This window comes from Pygoscelis adeliae, unplaced genomic scaffold (genome assembly GCF_000699105.1).
Source record: "Pygoscelis adeliae isolate BGI_AS28 unplaced genomic scaffold, ASM69910v1 Scaffold267, whole genome shotgun sequence".
Lineage (NCBI taxonomy): Eukaryota > Metazoa > Chordata > Aves > Sphenisciformes > Spheniscidae > Pygoscelis > Pygoscelis adeliae.
This window is the reverse complement of record NW_008825150.1, coordinates 2,239,204-2,258,357: the sequence shown is the minus strand read 5'-3', so window position 1 is coordinate 2,258,357 and position 19,154 is coordinate 2,239,204. Positions and strand designations below refer to the sequence as shown.

The 19,154-nt window shown below is 36.9% G+C and overlaps 2 protein-coding genes across 2 annotated transcripts in view; one reads left to right on the top strand and one right to left on the bottom strand.

The window, feature by feature from the left end:
• FBXL13 (F-box and leucine-rich repeat protein 13) overlaps positions 1–19,154 on the bottom strand; it is a 104,397-nt gene that overhangs the window by 53,278 nt on the left and 31,965 nt on the right. The window contains exon 11 of the mRNA XM_009328379.1: positions 3,783–3,835. Within this exon, the coding sequence (XP_009326654.1) occupies positions 3,783–3,835 (53 nt within the window). The remainder of the gene's footprint in view (positions 1–3,782; positions 3,836–19,154) is intronic.
• Positions 6,999–13,235, top strand: LRRC17 (leucine rich repeat containing 17). Its single transcript, XM_009328341.1, has 3 exons — positions 6,999–7,755; positions 11,430–11,585; positions 12,832–13,235. The coding sequence occupies exons 1-3, from the start codon at positions 6,999–7,001 to the stop codon at positions 13,233–13,235; spliced, it is 1,317 nt and encodes a 438-aa protein (XP_009326616.1).

The following is a 19,154-nucleotide window of genomic DNA, read 5'->3' as shown; positions in this document are numbered from 1 at the left end:
CATCCAATAAAGGATGGAGATTCTCCTTGGCTCTCTTCTTGTCATTAATGTATTTGTAAAAACATTTTTTGTTGTCTCTAACGACAGTGGCCAGATTGCGTTCTAGCTGGGCTTTTGCCTTTCTCATTTCCTCTCTGCATGACCTAACAAGATCCCTGTACTCATTACTGTACTGTACTCCCACTGAATATAATGGGAACAAACCTCCTAGTATGAAGAATGTTTCACAATAAATGTCAATATAACAGAAAGGCAAAAAGTCAGTACTCATACATGGAAATGTAATAGTTGACTATGTCTCTTTTGCCATGTTGTGGTCACCTTTTTACTATTTTAGTTATCAGGCAAAAGGACCATCAAGACAGCTGGAAATTCAATACCAATCAACTTTAAAGAGGACAGTTTGTGCTTCTGAAATATATTCCTACAACAAAGGATTTGAAAGAGGTGATACCAGTAAAAATAGGTATGTTGACGGAAGATAACCATAACCTGAAGAGAACTGAAGGCACAGGGAGTGGTGAGAAAGCATTCACAGGATAGCATGGTGGGGAAAACTCTGAAACCTTCCATGTGAAAGCAGCACAACCAGGGGTCCATATCAAGTGTCTGAATGCAAACACTTGTAGCATGGGAATCAACCAGTAGGGATCAAAGTCCACGCACAGGTGCAGAGCTATGATTTCATTGGGATTCCAGAGATGCAGAGGGGTAGCACACACAACTGGAGGGCTGCAATGAATGGTTACAGAATATTTAGGCATGACAGCCCAGGAATGTGAGGACAGGTTGCACTCTATGCAAAGTTATGCCTAAATGCATGGAGCTTTGCATTGGAATGAGCGACAAGTCAGTTGAGAGCTTATTTGTAAGGATTAGAAGCTAGACCTATGAGGATTACATTGTGGTAGGTATCTGCTGCAGACTGCTTGATCAAGAAAAGAAGGTAGATGAAACCTTCTTTGGGCAGCTGAAGGAAGCCTTACAGTTGCCTATCCTCGTTACTCATGAGAGACTTTAGAGTGAGTTGAAGACAATTTCTTGATCCAGGTGACTGACGAGTGGTCTAGGGAAGATGTTCTTCTGGACTTGTTTCACAAACAAGGCAAAACTGGTCAAGTATGTGAAGAACTAGAGTGGCTTTGATTACTGCAACCATGAAAATGAGGAGTTTAAAATCCTGAGAGAAGAAAATTAGCCAAATTGTAAAGAAACAGCCTGAATTTGAGAGGAGAATCCGGCTTGTTTAGGGATCTGCTTAACAGGATCTCATGGTAGACAGCCCTGGAGGGCAAAGGACCCCAGGAGAGCTGGTTGATCTTCAAGGCCAAGGTACTCAGTGACTTTTTTGCCTCAGTTTTAACTGCTAAGGCTTGTCTTAAGGCTTCCCAGGTGCCTCCCAGGAGCCTACTAGCAGAGTCTGTGGGACGGAATCAAGACCCATGGTAGAAGAAGATAATGTCAGGGAGCACCTGAGGAAATGGCACGAGACAGGATGCATCCAAGAGTACTAAGAACGCTGGCTCCTGTCACTGAGAGGCCTCACTCATTTTTGAAAGGTCATGGCAATCAGAGGAGATTCCTGACAACTGGAAGATAGGAAATGTCACGTCCATTTTCCGGAAATGGAAGGAGGATCCAAGAAACTACAGGCCAGTCAGCCTCACCTGAGTCCCTAGGAAGGTTATATAGCAAATCCTCCCTGAAGCCCTATCCAAGCACATGAAGGATGAAAAAGTGATAGCAAACAGCCAGCGTGGATTTACCAAGGGCAAAGCATTCCTCACTAAGGCAATAGTTTTCTATGATGAAATTACTGGATCTATGGATAAGGGGAGAAAAGTGGCTGTTGTGTATCCAGCAAGGCCTTCAACACAGGCCACAGTATCTGTTATAGCCAAATTGGTAAAATGAAGGGTGGATAAGTGGACTTCAAGGTGAGTGAAAATTTGTCCAGACTGCCAGGCCAAAGGGTTGTCACCAATGGTGCTATGTCCCATTGGTGGCTTGTGGCAACTGGTATCCTGCAAGGGTCAATATGGGGGCCAGTACTGTTAAATGTCTTTATAAATGGTTTGGATGATAGGGACAGAGTACATTCTCAACAAATTCACAAATTATTCCAAACTGGGGGGAGTGTCAATACACTGGAGGCTAGAACTGCTATTCAGAGGGTTTTAGTCTGGAAAAATGGGCTGACAGAAACCTCACGAAGTTCAGCAAAGGCAAATGCAAAGTCCTGCATCTGGGATGGAATAACTCCATGCATCAGTACAGTCTAGACACTCAACAGAAAGCAGCTATCAAACACAGTGACCTGAGAGTCCTGGTCAATGACAATTTCAATGTATGTCAACAGTGTGCCCTTCTGACAAAGGTGGCCAGCTGCATACTAGGTTGTATTGGTAAGAGTGTAATCAGCAAGTCCCTGTTACTCCATGAACTAGGCCCTGGCATCACCTAGAATGTGCTTGCTGGTACGTACCAAATGTGTATTAGCAAGCATGCTAACAACCAAACAGAACGGACAGTTATGAAACAATGTTTGAGTGGCCCTCTTTAACTTATTGCCTTCATGCAGGAACCTACAATCAACACGATCCTTGAGAAGCATACAACCTCCAAATATTAAGCTGTAATTATAATATAATATAGCAAGTATTATGTTATGTAGCAAGATGATTCTACAGTGTTACTCAAAGAACTTCATAATATAATATATCTTTATCCCTTCCGTGTAGCTGGTATAGCAAAGAAAATTATATAATCTGTGAAAATGGTGAGAACAAGATATTTGGCAATAAAGTTAACATCAACATAGAACAGAGATGAAGACATATGTAAAGCAGAACCAAAACAGAGTACTATAGATTAGAACCTCATGATTCTTCTGCAGCTCTTGCCTCTCTAACTTGACCATCATATGCCATTTTTGTATGAAGTTCAGAAGCTGTAGTTTATCCATGGTAATTTTTAAAACCTTGCGTGTAAACATTAGCATGTGTCTGGGCTAGACTCTTGGACATACACTTCACTCCAAAGACAACTAAACTATACCAAATTATTTGTTTATATACTTAACACTATAAATAGCCCATAACTGGATGTATACATTATACGAATCTATTAAGAACCATAATTTCTAAAAAAAATTTATTTTATTTTTAGATTGTTTTTATTATTAGAAAAATTTGCACATATCAGTGTCATTTCTAAGAAATTATTAATTAAAGCAGAGTCAAACATTGCTTTTCCATCAGAGAACAGCAATGAAAAAACATTAAAGAGAATTAATGGAAACAAGATAAAACTGAAAATGTTAAAGGAAAAAGAATGGACAAATATATAGTGGTGGTTACATACTTAGACACCTCTCAAATAAAGGCTCTCACAAATATCTGAAATTTAGTGAGACATTTTTAGAGCCCAAGTATACTACTGAATGGAGGAATAAAGTAACTTGGAAAACAATATAGGATTAAAATGCATGGTTGTTGACAACTCCAAACTTAAAATAACAAAAAAACCTCCCCCCAGACTGGTGAAGTTTTGAAGCCTGTTTATTAAAATTAATTGAGACTGAATATATCATTTTGCCCTGGCACTGTAGAAAACAAATGAGAACTTCACTGAGTATCTCTGAATCCTACTAATCTCCATTTTCAAAGTACTTAAGAACACAAGTGTCTACTTTTTTTGTGTACCCAAATAACCACAGCACTTTAAAAAATCATCCTTCTCGGTATAAATTAGAATTCTTCGAAGAAGTCTATAGTACTTACATTTAATCCCTGGCATTCAGAGAGATTTAATTCTTGCAAGTTCTTACATTCACCTAAAAATAATTTAAAAAAAAAGTCATATTAAAGGTGAACAGTTCAAATTCTCAGTGTACAACATAAATATAAGCATTCCTATTACAGATTCAATCCACCTAGGCCAATATCCTCCCTGAAACCATGGTCACAGCAGATTAGTGAGAAGAAAGCACAAAAAACCAAAAGTAGAATACAAAGTTGGAGTATGCTGAGGAAATGTCTCCTCTTACGCTCCATCAACTAACAGCTGGCTTAGGAACCAAGCTGTTTCCAGTTTTATGTTACCAAAGGACCAGAAAGCTACCTAATTAAGCAATTTGGTGTTAGGAAATGCCAAAATTAAGTTTTCCACATAGGTTTATCATTCCCTCCCATTATGACATCAGTATCTAATTATATACATAAACAATTTTTTCCCTCTGAAAGCAGAGATACAGCAATCAGACCAACTGTAGGAAAAGCCCTGCTTATCTTCTGCAGGTATGGAATTTCAGAGAATTTAGCTGCCTGAGACAGTGTCTTCTGTGTGCGTACAATCTAGTATTTTTAGAAACTCCTATTTTGCAGAGATCGTTGCAATTATAACAAAAAAATGAAAGATAGATGTCTGACACTAGAAACAACAGTCACACATCCCTTCAGCCACTCTTCTGCCAAATTTTGAGTCTATCCTCCAAGGTAAAGATGCAAAACCTCCTATTAAACATAGGAGTTTAAACTATTAAACTTTTTGCCTTAATCTAGTCTTCAAAAATAACTGATCTGTCTAAACTGAAATGAAAAAAAATAGGCCTGATACAGATATCTAATATGGAAAATGCAGCATCAAAGGTTTTTAGAGTTAAAAGAAATATATTAAAAAAATCTTCAAAACCACATTTTCACATGGTAAGCCAAATATATGTTTTCAATTGCAATCAAGCATTAGTACAACAATAGACCTGTATATTCTTTTCTGTGGGGACTGTGACTTCACTGACATCCTGTAATACCGTCTAACTCAGTGCCTTTTTGAAAAGTAGGACAATACTGACAGGGATTGCACAACTCAAAAGAACCTAAACAATTAAAATCATCCTTAAGGCTGTTAAGCCACAGAAATTACATACCTCTTACACGTTTTTTGCCCTAGCACTAAATGAGACACAGTTATAATTTTACATGTGAACCTGTACCTGCGACTGAAAGCAGCTGCTCATTTTGGTATTATAGCTGAGTATAATTTAGTTAGCAGACAGAATGTAATACTAGTAAAAAATTCCAGTTCAGACACAGGAGATGGAAAGGAAGAGGAAAGAATACTTCCATAATTATTTATTACCTTTCCTCCCCCAAGTCCTTCTTTTTCTATTTCCGAGCTCTCCTGGATAGAATGTGCTATCACACTACCAGAACAGTGAGCAGTTCAAAACAACACAGAGGTTCCCAGTTATGATTCAAGTTATTAAAACACGTGATCAATTTACACTGACTAGCATACAGCTGCCAAAAAGTAACAAGTAAAATTTCATTTTTCACGTGAGGGATAAAGTCATCAATGCAAACACTCATTCACACTGTGAACTAACAGAATCTGAATGCAGATAGACAACTGGCAACTACAGGAACAAAATGGAGAAACCAATCAATGGGTTTTCATAGGTAATATTAACAACTGGCCACATGGATTAGAGGGATGTAGTAGCACGCATAGACAAGACTGCTCCATCTGTCTAATGAGTAAGAACTGCACAAATACTGAGAATGCCTTATAGTTGAGATGTGGTTTAAACTGATCTACCAATTTGTTTAAAAGTGAAGAATTTCTTTGCTTTCAAAAGAATTTTACCTAGTATTAGTTGATTTATTGCGCCACCTTTCCTCTAGATAAAAACAAGTTTTTTTGGAGCCCAAAACAATGGTGTTTTAGAAACAGAACATCTGTGCAATGATCTGCACTCAAAATTGGGATTCACACCTTCCCAGGTGCTAAGGTCAAGAAGGACTGAGCAGAAGGCAAAGATGTCCGCAATCATAGAGAAAAAGTAACTAAGTAGTTAAGCCAAACAGTGAAGAATTAAAAAGAAGTTTCAGAAGGAATGATACTGACTAGCAAAACTAGGAAATTTGTGAGATGGAAAAAAGTTAGAAAATACAAAAGCCTGAGGGGTTAAAATGTTTCTAAGGAAATGCAACCTTGTGGCCAATCTTCACTGAAATGAGGGAAAAGGGCAGTGCACAGGAGTACCATAGGAAATTCAGGAGGGAACATAGGCCAAAAAATTACTAAAAATACTGAGGCAATTTTGGACATGGTTGCAGGCAGCAGTTCTTGTCTTCCCCTAATAATAATTCCTAATAATTGTGTTTGGCTTTCTTGGAAACGCAAAAGCTCCTGGCTTACCCCTCTGTACTCTCCCTCCTCAGGTGGGCAGACCTGTAAGCAGGCCATGGCCAGGACCTGCAGGTTCTCTTTGCATTCTGCCTTACACTCAAATGACATATAGCCTCATAGGCTCTTGCAAAAGATTATTTTTGTGTCCTTCTCAGAGCAGCACAGCCAACTTTGTCTACCTGACATGGGCCATGAGAGACGCCGGGTAGTAGCAGGGCTAATTATGATAAATTTGGGCTCAACCTGAAAACAAGTCCACACTTGAGCGCAGTCTAAAGCTGGGGGTTTGATAGGCACTGGATGACTTTCCTTGGTCTGGTTCTGTATGTGTTCCAGTGGGTCAACACCCAGAAAGCTGGAAAATATCAGCTTCAAGCTCCTCTTTCAAGCTGATCTTCCAAGATGAACATAAATACAAAGAAGATGCTGTTTTCCTGAACACATGAGAACCTTCTAACAAAGATCAGTTAGAAATTGGTCCATATAGTTTCCCATGTTTAATCAAAATGAATGACAGTAGACCAGAGACAGTAAAAACAACAAAAAAAGAGATAGAACATTAAATCTTCAAAGTATTTGTGAAGCTCCAAGTAGTGTGATGATTGAGTACTTGACTGAATGTTGTGTATTATTCACATGAAAATGCCTGTTTCATCTGTTCTAATGTTTTACTTTTCTTCCGACACAGGCATCCGTCCCATATAGCCCAGCTGTACCTCCTCAGATCTGTACAACACTAAGAATATCCAAAAATTTCAACTGTTCCAGCTGTCACAGAAAATAACTGGGGCCAGCTGAATGTCAGGATGCAAGTAGTTACTATTATACTAGTACTTCTTCTTTGTAAAGCATCTGACTGTAGGAAGACAAGGAATAGAAGTTTGAGAAACAATGAAAGGGAAAACATCTTAAGGAAAGCATCTAGCACTGTTAAGCGCAATGCCCGAGGCCTACCGTGTGATATATACACTTATCTTCATGAGAAATACCTAGATTGTCAGGAAAGAAAATTGATTTTTGTGGCGCCTGATTGGCCTGAGGATTTAAAACACATGCTGCTAGCAAGAAACAGGATTCGTAAATTGAAGAATAATATGTTTTCCAAGTACAAAGTACTGAAAAGTCTGGATTTACAACAGAATGATATATCAAAAATTGAGAGCGAGGCTTTTTTAGGTTTGAATAAGCTTACCACACTCTTACTTCAGCATAACCAAATTAAGAGTTTATCCGAGGAGGTTTTTATTTATACGGCCAGTCTAAACTACCTACGTCTTTATGATAATCCCTGGCATTGCAACTGTGAACTAGAAACTCTTGTTACATTACTTCAGGTTCCAGCAAACAGGAATTTGGGAAATTATGCCAAGTGTGTGCATCCAATAGAACTGAAAAATCAGAAGCTAAAGCAGATAAAAGCTGAACAGCTATGTAGTGAAGAGGACAGGCAGGACCCCCAAAACATAAAACGGGAGAAGCCTGAAGCTGTCAAACCAGAATTTGATTCCTCTTCGTGCCACATGTATGTGTTTCCTGTACCAACTTTGAATTGCAAAAGAAAAGGTTTGTATCTGTCCATATAACTGAATGAATTATTTTAATATTCTAGTTCCCTTACTACATTCACATTTTACAGTAAATTAGTATCATACCAGTACTTGCTTTACTTACTTTAACTAACATTGTTAATTGTTTTTCTCTCGTAACTACAAGCAACAAGGAAAAATTCTTTCTGCATTTTACCTCTGCTCTGAAGCCCCAATTCCACAGATAGTCTTTAGTGCCCTAGTATAAGATATCCAATGACAACCAACAGGAATAAAATTAAGCACATGCTTAAGTTACTGAAGGACCAGCACCTCACTAGTCCAATTTTACAACTATAAACTTACTATTCAGTCAAATTACAGCTGTGCTGAAATTGTTGTACTGATAGAGAAAGGCACAGAGTGTCTTTTCTTCTTTCCAGTGTACAAACACAAAGATAGCAACAACTTTGACAAAAGCGAGCTGTGAAGCAGGACTGGAGCAGCCAGCTGTGCTTACAATGCCCAAAGGAACCTGATTGCAAAGGAGAGCCATTGCATCCTCACATTTCCTGTGCAAGATTTCTTCTACTCAGGGAAGAAATTGTATGCTTTTGTTCATAAGGAAATACATCCTCTGTCTTCTTCCTCCCAGCACCCAGCAAACATTTCAAAGTTGAAGGGCCTTCAAGAAGTGTTTTTCAGACACTTGGATCCATTCCATTCCTAAATCCTTCTCAGGCTCCTAAAAGCCACAGTTAAGCCTTAAGGGTAAAACAGCTGGGACATATATCAACACAAAAGTACACATTTATTCGTGCTTTATATTTCCCATATTTTATCCCATGATGAAACAAAGCAAACAACAAAACAAATGAGAAGAGAGTCGTTCTTTAACATTACAAATCTGAAATAAAAAGCATTACTAGAAGTAGCCAAAATTGGGAGGATTTTTCCCCAACTTTTGCGAAGCATAGCCTGCAATACCAGATCACTGCAGTATGTTTTGCCCACTTGTATCTTGCAATGTGTTTGCTAAACTTCTATTTGCTAAAACAGTGACTTAAATTTATGTAACAGCTCTGTGTGCCTTTATTCTTGGACCTTAATGCCAGAGACAAGCTCGGCAGTCAGTATAAGAAGACAATACCTAAATATAAAGAATTAACGATTTCAGTATTTGATTACATGGTTTATCTACTATGTATGTCATAAAAAATGGTCCATGTTTTTACTTTTTTCCACCCTGTTAAATTCCTTTCTTCTTCCTATGGCTCACTTTTCTCTTTTTCTGTTTTACCATGCAGCTACTACATCTTTTTTATTAATGATTTATGCTTTTTTACTGGCTTACATTTATTAATTTCTTAATCTTCACCTACCTTACCTTTCCTTGTAGATAGGATCTTAATTATTAGATTACAGATTATGTTCTTAATTATCCTTCATAGGATCTTAATTACATCATTATTACCTTATGTCTCCAGTAAACTGTGCTACTGAACAAAAACCAGGCATATATTATAAATCTTAATATAACAAAAGACTGACCTTCCAGCTCTCCCCATTTAGTGGTATCAAAGAGATGAGCTGAATACATGAATATACTCAAAAACTTTTGGCAAGAAAAATATTACTTTTTTCTCCAAGTTCACAGAAACATTCAATGTGGTCTGCTCTCCATGGGAGTTTCACAGGCTTTTACGGTATTTAAAAAAATGGTTTACTGTCTTTAGTACTAATAAGGAAGAAATAAAGTTACTTCAACCTCTACATGAGTGTACTAGAGCGTACAGGGACTCCCTCCTTCAGGTCAAGAACTAAGTACATGACTCCAGGACTTCCTGAATGTCTAGCATGGACACATTGAGTACGTCCAATATTTTTTAGGAAGTATCAGATCTACTGTGCATATGCTTGACAGCTGGATGTAGATATGCCACGGACATTTGGGATTTCTGAACATATGGTAATCTTTGATGAAAGCATTGTACTTACTGTCTTTGCATATGATTACTGTGCAGCAGATGCACAATTTCATTGGAATTTTCATCAGAAATAGGAGTATAATGCACCCAAAATTCTGGGAAAATACAAAAATTTCTCTAAATCCACGTGGATAAGATTTCAGAGTAGGAAAAAAGGTGCATCAGTTGCCAAACCAGTAAGATGACATGAAAAGCTGCAATCCGTTATTCCTTTGCAATCCGTTATTCCTTTACAATGGAGGGGATAGAGTGACGAGCAGTATACCAGTACTATGTATCCCTAAGGAGTTACAGATCCCAGGTCAGCAGCTTTCAGTTAATGTCAGAAAGCTCATGAAAGAAACATCTTAAAAATACATACAACCATGTGTATGTTCTCCTTTTTGAAGAACTTCTTATTTATATCTCATCAGACCAGCGATATGCCAGATCTTTCAGTACTTCAGAATGAAAGTATCCTATGTCTTTGACTCTGTTTTACCAAAAAAAGCAACAAAAGTTGGATGCAAAAGTAACTTCTGTTTGCTTTTCTGCAAAAGAATTTGCATTTGCAAGAGTAGCTGAAAAAATCTGCTTTCTAGTACTGCCAAACTCTCCAAGTCTCTAAATTCAAGAATTATTTGCACTTGTTTGGTGACAAATAGGCCCGGAAACTTTGACATCTGCACAAGCAGGAAGCACTCCCAACCAGAGCACGCTGGAGTAGTTGTAATATTTTTGTATTTATAATACCAAATGTCTGCTCAAAATCAGATATCTGCTATGTTGCTTTAGTCTCGAGAATACCTGATGCATTAGACATCTTCAGAACTTCAGAAGTACACTGACAACACAAATTTCAGCACAGATCCAGAAACTACTTGCTTTCATTCAAAGATGGTCAAATAAGAGATACTGCTCATTTTCTTGTAATAACAGCCCAGGATCAGAACACTCATCGAGTAAACATAATCCTGGAGATTAGGTTTATTAACATTATCCTGAGAGGATTCAAACCACAGTTTGCACTTCTCAAGAATTTGCCCTTACTACTGGACTAGAAGCTATTCTTTCTGTAACTCTTTTGCAAGGAACACTGTAAGGATGCGTACACAGATGAGTGAGAGGTGCTTGGCTACTTTGGTAATGCCAATGATACAAGTAGGATAGAGAAGTAGATAGACAGAATGCCACTATGCTGCCTGGACATACAAAAACTGTAAGTATCGTAACAAATATAAAGACTTAAATATTACTAAAACACTACATAACTGTAACTACAGAACTATAATTATAACTATATATTACTATAAATACTATAACAACTAGCATTTTTATCACATACCAGTGAACATTTTTTAATATAGTTTTTTTTTCTTTCCTTTAAATGATCAAGCCCTTCACACACACTTTTTATTAGTATAGTATCTTCACTACCTACCCTATCCCTATGCGAATGAATAGTACAGTTCTAATAAAATAAAAATATAAAACACAGAAAGAAGCTTTACTATAAGCACTAATGAAGAGGGCTATTTTCACATGAAATGTAAAGATACAAGTGAACAAAGCAATGAAATTCAGAAGTTGAAAAAACATGTTGACACTAGTGGTGGGGATAAAAGGGAAACAAAACAAGAAACAATGCTAGACTGACAAAACTCTGTGTGGTACGCAACTGTGATACCTACGCAGTAAGAATAATCTAAAGCTGACACAAGTTATGTCTTTTTCATTTTTTAAGATTTAAAGAAAGTTCCAGGTAACATACCTCCAGATATAGTTAAACTTGATTTGTCCAACAACAAAATTAGACAACTACGAGCCAAAGAGTTTGAAGATGCCAGTGAACTGAAGATATTAAACCTAAACAGTAATGGAATAGCTTACATTGATCCTGGTAAGAATAATTTTAAATATTCATTAAAAAGAGATTTGTGTTCTATTGATTATAAACTTTTATAATGCCTCTATCAGATATGTGGGAAAAAAGGATTTAAAAATCTAGAAGTTGGTGTAAATTTTACCTTTTGTACCACACAATTCATAGAGTAAAGGTTTGCACTGAAATGTATTCCTCATAGAAATCAATGAAGAGAGACTGATTTCAGCTGCCCTTTCTTAATACTTAATAAACCAACCAAGTGCAAAAATTTAATTCTGCAGACTGAAGGCTAATCATTTCCCAAAATGCTAAATAGCTGAATGAGTTTTTAAATATCTTTGCCAAATCTAAGAAAACTTGTCATATAATGAGGCTGCTTTTAAATTATATTGGACAATAAAGTAATAAACAAACCAAAAGGATTTAAACTCTTTTGGGTTAAAAATCACTACATATAATTGCTCTTAAGTTATATATTATTAGAACTCAAGTGGCCTTGTTGGCAATTTGCTTATCGCCTATGTGTATTCATTTTTTAATTACGAAAGCAGACACAAGGAGGGACAGATAGAAAGTATGAAGCAAGAAGAGCCTTCTCTAGTAGCATTTTGGAAGTTAAACAGCAGTAGAAAGTGGTAATATCAGTAAAATGGTACTTACGAGGTTTAACATTACACATAGTTGATTTATTTAAATTAAGACTTCTGCCATTAAATGAAACAGCATACTTGCAAAAAGTATGAACTGCTCTCTGAAATGTGACTCAGGAGCATTATTATGAAGCTCCATGTTTATTATCTTCCATATCTTAAAATATTAATTTAAAGGTTCCATACACACACACACACACAAATACACACATACATACAAAACCTACCGGCCCTGCACATTGTCTAATACATAGTCAATTTCCATATTTCTACTTCTGTATCACGGCAATAGCAGTAGACTTCTAGGAGCAAATCAAGCATTCATTCACCTTCGCTGTCCCTATTCTACACTCATGCATGGTCATTAAGTGTTTTATAACTTTACCAGCAGTACAACTCCCCTAATGTTGATATATTTATGCCAATATGTCACTTCTCAGGGCACAAGCCATATTTTAAAGTTCAGGCTTTGAAAAGTCTTTTTTGTAGCCTTTAGCCAAAAAAAAAGTAATAAATGCATAATTATGAAAATGTTTTTCCTGTTGCAGATATGCATGGCTTTTTTTAACTTACCTTTATAAGGTACCAATAACTATTTTTCTATTGACTAGCTGCTTTTTCAGGCCTCAATAACTTAGAGGAGCTGGATCTATCAAACAACAGCTTGCAGAATTTTGAATATGGAGTACTGGAAGATCTTTACTTTCTGAAAATACTGTGGCTGAGAGAGAATCCTTGGAGATGTGATTACAACATTCATTATCTTTTCTACTGGTTGAAGCATCACTACAATGTTCACTACAATGGCCTAGAATGCAAAATGCCTGAAGAATACAAAGGATGGTCTGTCGGAAAATATGTTCGAAGTTATTACGAGGAGTGCCCGAAAGACAAGCTGCCCATTTACCCAGAAACTTTTGATCTGGACAAAGATGATGAGGAATGGGAACGACACAAAGAACAATCAGTTCAAACAGTAAAGAAGCATGGTGTAATTGTCACTGTGATAGGCTAATAAGGGAATCCCTTTTTAGAAAAACATGCTGTTTACATTTTTTGTTAATTATACTGATTGTTTGTAGGACTAGCTGCCTACAAAGATTTCTGTTTATTGCAGTTAATAATTACAGAATGGCATTAGTTATACAGCATCCTTCATCAAGTAATTGATTCTGACAATTTGTTCTGGACATTCTTGTGAAATATTTTGGCAAATATTTGAAACTATACAGTAGAAATTGATAGACACAAATGTACATAATATGGTGGGGAGGAGCTGCCTTATGTATGAACACAGCTTATGTGTTGACACAGAACTTGCTGCAGGATTGTGACCAAGACAATTTTTTCTTGAATGTATTGACAGTTCTTTGTATCTATCAGTTTCCTGAAATATTCCCAGAAAACACTTCTAAGATTTTTGTATCAGCTTCCTGTTGTTTTATTGTATATGAAAAATCGAACTGGAGACTAACCTTAAATACAGTTCTAGAAAAACAGGAATGGCAGTTGTTATACTGATTATGATTCAAACCCAGAAATTGGGTTCTACTTGCTGATTTACCAGTGTTCCTGCTCAGTCTTGAGGGAATAACTCAGGCTCTGCCTCTTCCGTACCTGAGCTGCCTGAAACCATGAGTAGCCAAAACATGGTTGGTTCCCAAGATCCAGCTCCACATGCTCATATTTGCCTTGTTTGGTTTTTCCAGCAGGCAGAGCTGAAGTCTTTCTAGGAAGCATTTTAGGTTGTCGTGTCAGTTTGACACAGATTACATGACATCACTTCTAGATGAAGAGGACCACGTGAAGGCTGCTGTGGTCTGCATCCAACACACCAGTGCCCATCCAAATTGAAGGTAAGTATGCTTTTGAGTGCTCACTGAGAGTGTGGGACATTCTCGAAGTCCGCCCTTCTCCCAGCTCATTTGTAAAATGCACATTATAGCACCTCCTTATCACACAACTGTCTATGTGAATTCATTAAAAACTGTGATTATTCTAACGCTATGGTAACAGAGCCGTACAAATGCCCCAGCTTAGTAGACAATATCTCTGAAGATAAAATTCCTTGCTACATAATATACTGACTAAAAGTTCTTTTACAAAAAAAAGATGTTATTACTAAATGACTATTCTTAGCTTTTGCATAATAGTTCTGGTTTTTTAATTTCAGCATCAGTTAATATTGAACTAGCAGAACTAGTGCCTCTTAAAGACAGATATTATAAACCCTTTTTTACACATGGAAATGATAAGTAACTCCTCAAGCTCACATGGTGGACAAGTAGGAGATGCTGGGTTAAAACTTCAGTATTCCCAGCTCAAGACCTAGACCAATCTCCTGCTCTTAGATCAGTAAGAAATACGTTAAGTGCAGGATAGAGGTTCAGGGCCAAAACTTTAAATATCTGTTGGCTTTCATGGAAGAAGTTCTGGAACACTCCAGGAGGAAAATTTGCTCCTTTAAAGATCTGCACACAATCCACTTTGTGCATTCCTCTGGTGCTTTAGCCACAAGCCCAAAAGGTCACACATTTTGTTTTAGAAGTGCAACACAAAGCACTCAGCGCTTTTATGCTAACATGAAATAAAAGAACAACATAAAGGAAAAACTCAGAAATTATGAAGGCTGGTAAGAATGCCAAAGAATCCTTAAGCAAACACATCCTATTATTAACTGCATTCCTTCATGTCCTCCATTACTCAGATTATGAATACATTTAATGGTGCTTTATTGATAAACTGAATTTAGCTATTTCTTCTGCAACACCTTTTTAAAACTTTATAACAAATACAACAGTATCTGACTCATCACTGCTCCTGGGAATATCTTAAGCATTATCTTAATTATTCAAGGTTAATCCTGATAAGATGGAACACAGATGAAAATCCCATTTGGCCAGTAATATTGACTAAATGGGGCATTTTCTAGGAACTTAAAAATGCTGAAAGAAAAAAAATCTGTCATAAGTAGTAGCCAGCATTAAGTGAAGTACTCCTCCTCCACTCAAATTCTGGAGGATTTCAGTACAGAATGGAACTACTGGGAATGATTGAAAAGGACAGACAATGGAACCACAGCAGAACATCTGTTATTGGCAGCACAGCCAATGGAGAAAAGCTGAGTAGGAAAAAATGAATTTATAAACCATGTTAGGTTAATTTCTGCAGAGTCAGTGTTAAGAAAAAAAAACTAGCTTGAGGTAGGCTAAAGTCTGGGTAGAAAAGGCAACCCAGGAAAGGAATATAGGAAAAAAGCTGGGTCTCTGATCTCTGTGGTCAGCAAAACGTTACCAGTTGGAAAAGCAGTGGAATAAGACTGTGGACCACAAGCAGTGGCCTAATTGTTGTAAATAACAAGTTCAAAGGCCCTGGGGATTCCTAAACAGATCACAAAATGTCCCTCTTAGGACCAAGGCTAAAACCTGGGGGTCGCAGTGATAAATAGGACAATTGTTCAGTAGAAGACAGAGTTAAGCAGGGGGTGTGTGATCATTCAGGGTTCTCAGTGGCAGCAGAAAGTGTTGCATCTGCTGATGGTTCAAGGGGGATGATGAGCTGAACATGCTGCCTATATCTAACAGCACAAGATGTTTGGTGACAGCTCTTGTGAAATCTGTAAGTGAGGGACATATCAACAAGGACACTCTAGAGGAACATGGTTCAACAACTATCCTGCAAATAAAGGTTTCAGTGTGAACTTGTGAAATCAGTGTTATCTCAGAAGCTCCATGAAAGAAACAGTTGTGCAATAACACCAAAATAAAATTCAATACTTCGGAGTGGATCTGTCTAGACCTCTGAGAATCAAAAAGTGAAAAGACTTCTGGCAGTCAAGATGAAAAACTTTTCAGCAGAGAAGAATGGACTAAGTTTTGAATGCTGGAATTGTCCTTGCTACTATTTTCCTTAGATGGGCTCTGGAGCTTTCAAGGAGTAGCTAGAAGTTCTATTCTTCTAACTACAATGCACTATAGTTTTATTCCTTACTGTCTAATGTTACTGCATATTTCAGCTTTTGCAACGATACTAGAGAATTGTTATAAAATAGATACAGGAGTATTCAAGTGGCGGTTTAGTTTCCTATAATTAAAAAAAGAGGTGTGTGTGTGGGAAGCTCTCCTTGAAAAACTAGCTGGAACCCAGTAGGGTTTTCTACATGTTGGCATTTTCAGACACCCATACTGCGGATGTGGCAGAACAGACAGTAAATGCAATTGCAAATAATATAAGAACACAAGAATGGAAATACGAGATTGGGGCAAGGATTATATAGGCTAGTATGTTCTCCTGACAATGTCTAGTAGCAAATTCTTTGAGAAAAGCCTGTATGAACAGGAAAAGCATATAGGAACTATGAAGATATAGTACAGAAAGAGGCAGCCCAAGGAAAAAGACAAAAATGTATTTGAAAAACATACATATGGGGGAAATGACTAAGTGTTGATAAAAACTTTAGCATTACAGGATTAATTGCTATTTCTCTGAGCTTCTCCAAAATGTACTGTAAACTAAAGTACACCCTCCATGAAACACCACAGCCACAAACCACAATTTTATGTTGACACTTCTTTGTTTCTGTACTATTTAATCACAAAATTCCCAGAAGCACTTCCATGTCTAAAAGAAAATCATGGGCCTTCCTCTTCCTTTATATGCTTTTTAAGTCCTTTCTTTCAGTAATTTCTCTCTTGATTCCCCTTCTTTCTCTGTCCATATCGAGGAAATAATTGCACGATAGTGCATTGTCTTCCTGATATGCAGTATATGTACTAGGAGTGCTGTCTTAAGGGATGAACTATAGTACTCTATAGAAGCCGTGCCCCTCTCTGTACACAGCACACATGAAACACAGGAAAGATTATTTTGCACCATGTTTTGCCATGACAGGGTGCAGAAAAAATGGATAGAGCTGCCAATACTGTGACCACTACTGGGAATAAAACACTTCAAAAGCTTCTGAGGAAATTTTAGCTCCCGCACTATGAATATGAGTGGCAGCTTTTAAATGCAATTCCCAGTCACACTTGGAAGTCAAATGATTCTCTAAGATCACTGAGTGGGTGGAGTAATACCATAAACAGCCGAGCTGTAATCCATGCATCTCATATACTTATTTTTCTTTGGCACAATAACACATTCATTTGCCAAAGACAGTCTGAGCTGGAATCATGCAACATTCATATGTAGATATCAAACAATGACTACTATTTCACGCATACACCACATACCAAAGTGGCAGTACACAAAAACATTTTTTAAAAATTGCAGCTAATTAATTTACAAAAAAATATTAACACGATTAGTCAGCCGATCAGACCTAAACCCCAGTTAATATCATTGCTGTTTTACCATTAACAATAAAAACGTGTTGCCAAAATCTGTGTAATCTTGGATTTATTTGGAAAGATGAGGTCAGAACTGTAGCTCGGGGAAGTTCGAATGGAAAGGTTCATCACATCTGTAGCCTATAACTGAACAGACAGTTCAATGCAGTTTGTTAGCTGAAGAAATGTCAAAGGAAGAGAATTTCAATATGATTTTCAATCACTAAAAAAAGATAAATAGTTTTGCAGCAATTTTAAACCACCCACAAGAGCTTCAAAAGAATGGCAGCAGTAGGCTGTATGATCAATATCAATGAGTTTTAACAGAAGAAATATGTTATTAATCTAAATAGCAACAGTACACCAATATAAATGTGTTTCATTCTTAAAAAGAACTACTATGTATCTTCAAAATTAGAAGAAACAGCTTTTTAAATCAATGTTTTCTAAAAGCCCCTGTGGACCGTCATGTATGATTCATCACAATTAGTTTAAAATTAATAGCTCTGAGTAGATGTAAATGGACATAATCTTTGATTTTGAGCCTACAGAAAACATAAATTATCAACAAAAATGGAAAATACATAGTTTGTAGGTACACAAATGGAATTTAGTGCTTTTGGTAGGTAAGATAAATGGAAATGGATGGCAACCAACATACTGATATTCCAACTGATACAACCAACATGCTGATACTTCTAGGTTAAATTATTTTAACTAGATACGAATCAGTTAAACAATGTGATAGAAAAGGTGGTGTGTATATAAAATTTAATTCTATCACAACTGTTCTTTACATGTTTTTAGCTCTAAACACAACAAACATTACTATGGTTTTAGCTTTGCACTCAAATACATAAGGAAAACAAAATCATAAAAGGATTTAACATTTCTGAGTACAGCCCCCATAACGGAGGCGACGTGGCTGTGTATGATTTATTTTGGCTTGCTTTCTTTATTAGCTGCCAAAGTTGATTATAATATTAAATTAAATTATTTCACTGAACAACTTGCATGCTGATATCATTGAGAATGTTATTTTATCCTGTGATTTTAAAGCCAAGACCATGATCAAATATACTTTTTATTCTTGGCCAATTGTTCTTTTCCGTCACCACTCTAGAGAGCAAATTGTTCTCACCCATAATTACACAGTCACTTTCTAAAACAAAAGAAAACACACTGAAATTGTTATAGGCTGCATCAACAATTTCAATCATGTACTATCTGATTACATAATAAATGCATTATAGTCCCAAAACGTCAAAATACACTTTTTATTTGGAAAATGAAACATTTTCCTTTTCTTTTTTATGCATTTGCATTCAATTAAAGTGTAGGCTAGAAAAGAGTCAATCAGTAACATTCTCCTGCTTGACAAATACTGAAGCAAAGCTGTGCCAGGAATCAAAAACTTTTCTTGGGATCTTTCCTAGTTGTAGCAGAAGAGTTTTTTCTCATAAAAACACCACCAAGATGTTTTAACACTCTTCATGATAACACGGCTGAATAACAGTTAGGATGCAGGTAATTCCTAACAAATCAAGTACACTCTCACAGCTACCACTGAACCTCTAACACCGATCATAAAGGCTTTTTTTCCTGCT

Coding starts and splice junctions, on each gene's coding strand:
- LRRC17 (XM_009328341.1), top strand. CDS start 6,999: ATGCAAGTAGTTACTATTATACTAGTACTTCTTCTTTGTAAAGCATCT. Junction 7,756..11,429: donor TTTGAATTGCAAAAGAAAAG/GTTTGTATCTGT, acceptor TCATTTTTTAAG/ATTTAAAGAAAGTTCCAGGT. Junction 11,586..12,831: donor AATAGCTTACATTGATCCTG/GTAAGAATAATT, acceptor TCTATTGACTAG/CTGCTTTTTCAGGCCTCAAT.